The 8,450-nt window shown below is 44.6% G+C and overlaps 1 protein-coding gene across 3 annotated transcripts in view; it reads left to right on the forward strand.

Moving 5' to 3' along the window:
• Positions 1 to 7,547, forward strand: part of TTLL1 (tubulin tyrosine ligase like 1) — a 155,178-nt gene extending 147,631 nt beyond the window's left edge. For all 3 annotated transcript variants that reach the window (XM_033952517.1, XM_033952516.1, XM_033952518.1), the window contains one exon: positions 5,953 to 7,547. In XM_033952517.1, coding sequence (XP_033808408.1) covers positions 5,953 to 6,082 — 130 coding nt within the window. In that variant the 3' untranslated portion in view covers positions 6,083 to 7,547. The remainder of the gene's footprint in view (positions 1 to 5,952) is intronic.
• Positions 7,548 to 8,450: the final 903 nt, after the last annotated feature.

The raw sequence follows: 8,450 nt of genomic DNA on the forward strand, positions 1-8,450 counted from the left end.
ATCCCTGTTGAACATCCTACTTTTGGTCCCTCTTTAGTCCCACCCAAAACATGCCTACAGTACACCCCCTTGCTATTATGATGAAATGCAGTGTGAAACATCCAAATTCTGACTTTGCAAAATCAGGATTTGGACATTTTTAGCAGATGAATGTTTTTTAAGGCATTTTAAGATGTCCATCTGCTTTGAAAATGAACACCATAGTGTAAGGCTGGCCTATAGGATCCACCTAGAGTTTTCTTGGAATTTCAGACTAGCTTTGACAGCAAATGTAGAATGCTGACTACATGAGAAGATGATTTTAGATGGTTTAAATATGTAAAAACTTGCCATTTACATCTATAAATCTTCATTTGTGTATATGAATCCATTTTTAAAAGATATTACTTATACATGTATGCATCTGGCATGCACAAATTTCAGGGGAGCAAGTTCTGGGCCTGATTAGAGCAAAACAAGAGTGTAATTTTATAACAGGGCACCTGGTTTAAGAAGGCAAGGAGGTGCTTACTTAAGTGCTATTTTATCAAGACATATAGATGCGTATATGTCTTTATAAAATACTAGTGTAAGCAACAAAATTCCTGCCTACCTTGTAGGCACATACAGTTGCACCTGCTTTCATGCAGATCTAAATGTCTGCACCTAAATTATTCATGTGCATGAATAGATTAGCAAATTGTATAATCTATGCACTTACTTATGAACTACACATGTGCTGCGCCCAAATACCACCTCTGTACATGTCCACTAACATATAGCAGCTCATATTTTATGCAAGGCTATTCATATGCATATGTGCAGTGGCATAGTAAGGGGACGGGGATGGGCGGACTGCCCTAGAGCCTCTAATCTCCACCCCCCCATGCACTTCTTTAAAGTTTCACCAGCACAAGCAGTATCTTTCACCTGCCAGCTTTGGCTCCCTTCTAATGTCACTTCCTGGTCGTAGAACCAGGACATGACATCAAAAGGGAGCTGAGGCCAGCGTGAGCAGCAGGTAGAAGATGCTGCTCTCACCTGCGAACATTTCAAGAGGTACTCGGGGGTGGGGGGGTGGGTGGGAGCAAGGGGTACATGGCATGACGGGAAGAGTAGGGGGTGCCTTGGGCGCCAACCTCCCTTGCTACACCACTGCATTTTACATTACATTACAGATTTCTATTCCGCCATTACCTTGCTATTCAAGGCGGATTACATAAGAATTGTATGACATTAAGAAGAATTTAAGGAATAGTCTGAACATTTTCTAATTTGCTAAGGAGTAGATAGTATTTTAGGTGAAGTTTGGGACATGTTTGGTTGTGTTATATTGGTTTTATGTATTTTTTGAAGAGTAGGGTTTTTGTTTCTTTTTTGAAGTCTGTGGTCGAGATCAGTAGATTGGTGATTTGTCTGTCCAGTTTCGCTGCTCTGGTGGCCAGAAGGTTGTCATACAGTTTTCTTCGTTTGACATTTTTGGTTGGCGGGTGTGTGAATAGTGTATGGGTTCTCCTGTGTCTGGTTGAGGTGGATTGAATTAGTTGATTGTTCCAGTAAGAACATAAGAACTTAAGAAGTTGCCTCCGCTGAGGCAGACCAGAGGTCCATCTCGCCCAGCGGTCCGCTCCCGCGGCGGCCCATCAGGCCCACTGCCTGAACAGTAGTCTCTGACTAATTTTACAAATTACCTCTAATCCTATCCCTCTAACCTTACCTCTACTCCTATCTGTACCCCTCAATCCCTTTGTCCTCCAGGTACCTGTCCAGACCCTCTTTGAAGCCCTGTAGCGTGCTTCTGGTTATCACATCCTCCGGTAGCGCATTCCATGTATCCACCACCCTCTGGGTGAAAAAAACTTCCTGGCATTTGTTCTAAACCTTTCTCCTCTCAATTTCTCTGAGTGTCCCCTTGTACTTGTGGTTCCCCATAGTTTGAAAAATCTGTCCCTGTCCACTCTTTCTATGCCCTTCATGATCTTGAAGGTTTCTATCATGTCTCCTCTGAGTCGTCGCTTTTCCAGCGAGAAAAGCCCCAGCTTTTTCAGTCTGTCAGTATATGAGAGGTTCCCCATACCCTTTATCAGCTTAGTTGCTCTTCTCTGGACTCTCTCAAGTATCGCCATGTCCTTCTTGAGGTATGGCGACCAGTACTGGACACAGTATTCCAGGTGCGGGCGCACCAATGCACGATACAGTGGCAGGATGACTTCCTTCGTCCTGGTCGTGATACCTTTCTTAATGATACCCAACATTCTGTTCGCTTTCCTTGAGGCTGTGGCGCACTGTGCCGACGCCTTCAATGTTGTGTCTACCATCACTCCCAGGTCTCTTTCAAGGTTGCTCACCCCTAGCGGTGATCCCCCCATCTTGTAAGTGAACATCGGGTTCTTTTTCCCAACATGCATGACCTTGCATTTCCCTATGTTGAAGCTCATCTGCCACTTTTTGGCCCACTCTTCCAGCGTTGTCAGATCTTTTTGGAGGTCTTCGCAGTCCTCCATGATTTCGACCCTGCTGTATAGTTTAGTGTCATCCGCAAATTTAATAACCTCACATTTTGTTCCTGCCTCCAGGTCGTTAATAAATATGTTGAACAGAAGTGGTCCCAGCACCGACCCCTGTGGAACTCCGCTCGTGACCCATTTCCAATCTGAGTAATGGCCCTTTACTCCAACCCTCTGTTTCCTGTCCGCCAGCCAGTTTTTGATCCATCGGTGGACCACCCCTTGTACCCCGTGGTTCTATTGCTTCCTTAGCAGTCTTTCGTGTGGTACCTTGTCGAAGGCTTTTTGGAAGTCATGGTAAATGATGTCTATGGATTCCCCTTTATCCACCTGGCTGTTTACCCCCTCAAAGAAGTATAATAAGTTCGTGAGGCATGACCTGCCCTTGCAGAAGCCATGCTGGCTCGACTTTAGCTGCCCATTGTTTTCGATGTGTTCCCAGATGCTGTCTTTAATCAGCGCTTCCATCATCTTTCCCGGGACCGAGGTAAAGCTCACCGGCCTGTAGTTTCCCGGGTCTCCCCTTGAGCCTTTCTTGAAGATGGGCGTGACATTTGCTATTTTCCAGTCCTCTGGAATCTCTCCAGTTTTTAAGGATAGATTGCATATCTGTCGAAGTGGCTCAGCTATTTCGTTCCTTAGTTCCTTGAGTACCCTTGGGTGAATGCCGTCCGGACCTGGCGATTTGTCGCTCTTTAGCCTGTCTATCTGCCTGAGGACATCCACCTTGCTCACCTCTAGATGGACCAGATTTTCATCCTGATCTACTTTTACGATCTCCTCGGGTTCCGGAATGTTGGTTGTGTCCTCCCAAGTTGGGCTGTCTCCGTTTATAGCTTTAAATAGGAGGCAGTGGAATTTGAAGTGTACTCTGGCTTGTATTGGAAGCTAGTGTGAGTCGTGGTATGCCTCTGTGATGTGGTCGTATTTTTTCAGTGAATAGATAAATCTTAGGGCTATGTTTTGTATTGTTTATTGTTTTATCATGGTTGCTGGGCAGGTGTGAAAATGACTGATTTTCAAAATGAATAAGGCTATACATATTTCCTATCAGCAGCCCCATAGACGGCTGCTGAGACTGGCATCTTATACAGAATTTCCCCTAAAAGCGTGGACGGGCATAATCGAAAGGGACGTCTAAGTCCGTTTACGTCCAACTCGCAAGTTGTCCAAAGTAAAAAACAGCCTAGGTCACATTTTCGAAAAATACGTCCAAAATTTTTTTATTACTTTCAAAAATCGTCTAATTATACGTCCTGAAGATCTGATCGTCCAAGTCACTAAATCGTCCATCTTTATACCACATTTTCGTCTAACTTTTCGTCCAAGTCCAAAACGCCTAGAACAAGCCCTGTTTGACGTGAGAGTGGTCTGCAAAGTGATGGACTGAACACCCAGACATGCCACCTAAATAGTGGGGTACCTTATAGTGGGGCACTGCTGTGAACTTCACAAAAAGGGTGCCATGGCTTCTCCTCATTACAGCTCCCTTATAGGTCACGGTGAACCCCCCAAACCACCTCTAGAATCCCCTAGACCCACTTATCTACCACCCCAATAGCCCTTATGGCTGCAGGAGCCACTTATATGCCAGTACAAAAGGGTTTTGGGGGTGTATAGGGGAGTGCACATGTTTCATTATCAATGCAGTGATTACAGGGGCTTATGGGCATGGGTCCTCCTTTCCATGAGTCCCTAACCCACCCCAATTCGACTTAAGCTGCCTCTGTGCTGGACGACTAGGCTTTCCTATGCCAGGCGGCCAAGTGATGATGGTCTAGAGGCTGAATTTTAAAGGTGTGATTTATATTTTTATGGGGGTGGGGGGGGTCTGGGATCACTGGGATAGTGTGTGAGGGTCTGTTCTATGTGTTTGCAGTGCTTCTCTGGTGACTTTAGGTAGTCACAACGTCCAAGTTCCGTCAATCGTGGGCTGTATAACTTTCGGTTATACATGCTGTACGACTAAGTCTAAGCTGGCCCATGTCCCATCCAACTCCCACCCTCGACACTCCTCCCGAAACGCCCCGTTTAGCTTTGGTCGTTCAGCAGCACTATGAAGGCCTAGGCCGTTTAGAAATACATCCAAAACCCGTTTTTAGTATCGGCACTTGGACGTATTTGGGAAATGTTCGTCCAAGTGCCGACTTAGGCTGGTTTTTGGACGTTTTTCTCTTTCAATTATGAGCCCCATAATGTTCCGGCCTTGATTCTGGCCTCTTAAAGCAGACATATGCTATAATTTCCAGAAAGTATAACCTTAGCACTTCTGCATGCACAAGAAGACTCTGTTTTTTACTGAAATTTATTTTATTGAATAAATGTAGCTAATTTACTCACAGCTCATAGATTCTCAGAAGCTTATTGCCAGAGGCAGATCAGGTTTTCAGGATATCCACAGTAAATATGCATGAGATAGATTTGCATCTCAAGGAGGCAGTGCATGCAAATCCATCTCATACATATTCATTGTGGATATCCTGAAAATCTAGCCTGACTGTAGCTCTTGAGGACTGGAATTGCCTATCCCTGCCCTTGGGCAAGAGACTTTGTAGTTCTGAATACTGCAGCAGTAGGTGAAGGTGGAGATTTTGAAGAGGAAAAGGTTTTATGGCACAGGTTGGAAAATCACCAGGTGGAAGTTGCTTAGTTCAGTGATTCCCAACCCTGTCCTGGAGGAACACCAGGCCAATTGGGTTTTCAGGCTAGCCCTAATGAATATGCATGAGAGAGATTTGCATATGATGGAAGTGATAGGCATGCAAATTTGCTTCATGCATATTCATTAGGGCTAGCCTGAAAACCCAATTGGCCTAGTGTTCCTCCAGGACAGGGTTGGGAACCACTGGCTTAGTTGTACTTATGTGTGTGCAGCTGTGTCTGTGTGGTAAAGACAAGTTCAGTCCAAAGTGGGGTAGAGAAGCACATATGCTTCTGAGACAAGGTGAAACATGTTTGAACTCACTGAGGCACAGAGGTCCAAAAAGAATATCCACAAGGCCAGAGGGTGAGGTGAAGGGACTAATAGCGGACAGAGCCTGACACCAGATTACAAAAGAGGTCATAGAAGGTAGACCCATAAAAGCAAAGATAGTAGATGTAATCAGGAAATAACAGCAGGTAGACAAAGGATTCAAGCTCAGCTGAGAGAAAAAGGATATCTGCAGGAAAAAAGACCACTTACAGTAAGGCTTATATAGATAAGCAGGGGTGGCCACAGTATATAATAATAATAATAATAACTTTATTTTCTATACCGCCACAATGCATTGTTCACATATCATGGCAGGAAATGACTGCAGCACTAAAATTCTAAGACATAAGAACAGCATTAAACATGTTTTAGAGCTATACCATAAAAGCTAGTATAAGGCTGCTGGGGCAGAACATAGAGATGGAGACTAGATGGTAAAATATACCAATGAAATGGAAGAAATATGTAAAAAATGTTTCTGGTTTTTTTAAGGTATGATGAAGAGCTGGCACAGAGTGAAGGACCAGAGCGTGATTTCAGAAGTCGCCCTGGGCAATTGGTTGGAATGAAAGGTAGCAGGACAAAAGATTCTGGAAGATCTACCCTTACAACATGGAAATAGTTCCAGGCCTGGGCATTTGCAACACTATACAGAAAAATGAGACAGTTATGTGCAAACCATTTAAATCAATGTCCAAGACATAACATCTGTATTCTCAGCAGTATTTACCTGTCAAGGAAATGTCACTTAGCATCTTGGAAAAAAAATGTATGCAGAGACTATTAGATGGAGAGACAGTCTGCTGAAGTTTCTTCATATGTAGGAAGAAACCAACAGCACTGTGCTCTGAGATATGGGCAACTGGGGTTTGATTTTTCTCAGCTATTGGGAATGAGGCTTGTGTAGAGGTAGACCATCACTTAGAACTGACACATACCTTCTGACTGAGGAACATGTTTGTACCAACTTCCAGGTGATTGCAGTCAGTCATTTCTAGCTGGAGGACTTTTGATGCAATTGCATGGCAAGCGAAGAGATGGAATCCAAAGGACGAAAAATCCCATGATTCATGGCACTATTGCCCTTTCAGAGGCAGATTGACTGAGCTGAAGGCCTGAAGGAGTAGAAGGAAGCTGCTTACACAAAATATGTTATGGTGCTTATTTTAGAAGTGCACGAAACGGCTTTTAGAAGTGTATATTGTGTACACTTCTAAATCCTCATTTAGAAAGCCAGGATATGCATGTGTAAAACTCAAAAACATGCTTTTGTCTAGGATGTGTGGTGTGGGCCTAAAAAGATAACATTTATTTCCCATTTCAGAAGAATGCATAGCTATGTCAAAGCATATTGATGTCAGGATTACTGTTCCCTCTAAGCCAGTGTCCTGCAAATTTCTCGGCGCTGTGTCACACTAAACCCGGTGCTGTCGCCAGAAGGCATCCAGAAGTGCACGGACATCAATGCAATGACATCACGTGCATGTGTGACATCATTAAGTCAATGTCCGCGCTTATGCAGAGGACCTTTGGCCGTGACCCTGAATCTGTCACTTCACCAGTGAGGGATCCTGGAGGAAGAGAGGTGCGGGGAGAGGAGGAGAGTTGTCGGCGCCAATTGACTGCCTACAGGATGTGTCTCTCGCCGCGGGAGGCATGTCCTGTAAGTCAGCCGGTGCTGGCATTTCGCAGCACACCTGGAATCTGCCATGGCACACAGTTTGTGATACACTACTCTAATCTGAGCTAAGCTGAGCAGGAGTCTTCTACCTACAGACCTGCCAGTGGGGAGGAGGGGGGGGGTGGAGTGCTTCTTCACTATCACATTTTAATAGTGAGGGCCCAGGCAAGCTCTGTGGGACTATAAGGAATCTGCCTGTTATCCCAGGACAAGCAGGCAGGGTTATTCTCACATATGGGTGGTCTCCAACAGAGCCCTGGCACAGGTAGAAGAGAAGGCAGAACCGTTGTGTAACAGCGCAGGTGGTGTGGCGTCTTGAACAGTACACAAAAAACAGAGATTGCAGTGATGATGTACAGAACGCCAAGACTTTATTGAATAATTGTAAAAACATGAAACAGTTTGTATCCAGAAGGACTGATAAGACTTGACCCAACACGGTCCATGTTTTGAAGAAACACTCCTTCCTCAGTGGTCCTAACGCGTTTTGAAACAAAATAACCTGATAACAACTGAATAAAAACAATGACTACCGTCATTTCTCTTGCACAATGCAGGGCCAAACACTGACGGTAGTCATTGTTTTTATTCAGTTGTTATCCAACAGGTTATTTTGTTTCGACACGTGTTAGGACCCCTGAGGAAGGAGTGTTTCTTCGAAACACGGACCGTGTTGGGTCCAGTCTTATCAGTCCAATAAACTTCACATATATGGTGTTCTACCATGACAGGTCATCCTTTGTACCCATCCTAAATTCTTCCCAAAGGACTTTCATCTCAACCAGTCTATTGTGATCCCCCATCTTCTACTCCATGCCACATTCCCATCCTGATGAACTGGCGCTCCACACCTTGGATTGCAAGCACACCCTTGCTTATTACTTGGATTGCACTAATACTTACAGGACTTCCACTCAGCTGTTCCTGTCCTATCCAAATAGATTGGGAACTTCTGTCATCTCTACATGGCTCACAGACTGTATCTCCTTTTGTTATGCTGGTGCTGGACTGCCACTTGTGATTTGTATCATGGCACGCAGAGTTTGAGCCATGGTAATTACAGTGGCTAATCTTCACTCTTCCCATTGAAGACATATGCAAGGCAGCCACATGGTTCTCTGTTCACACCTTCACCTCCCATCACTGCCTGGAGACACATTCCAGGTAACAGCCAATTCGATCAAGCTGTTTTGTTACATTTATTTTCTCCTAGAAGCCAATATCCCTCCAACCTGCTTGGTCTCAGGCTCATGGTAGTTGAATACCCTCTTCTCAGAGGCATGATATCATAGCTAGGGTGTCCCATATG

The sequence above is a fragment of the Geotrypetes seraphini genome, chromosome 7 (assembly GCF_902459505.1).
Source record: "Geotrypetes seraphini chromosome 7, aGeoSer1.1, whole genome shotgun sequence".
Lineage (NCBI taxonomy): Eukaryota > Metazoa > Chordata > Amphibia > Gymnophiona > Dermophiidae > Geotrypetes > Geotrypetes seraphini.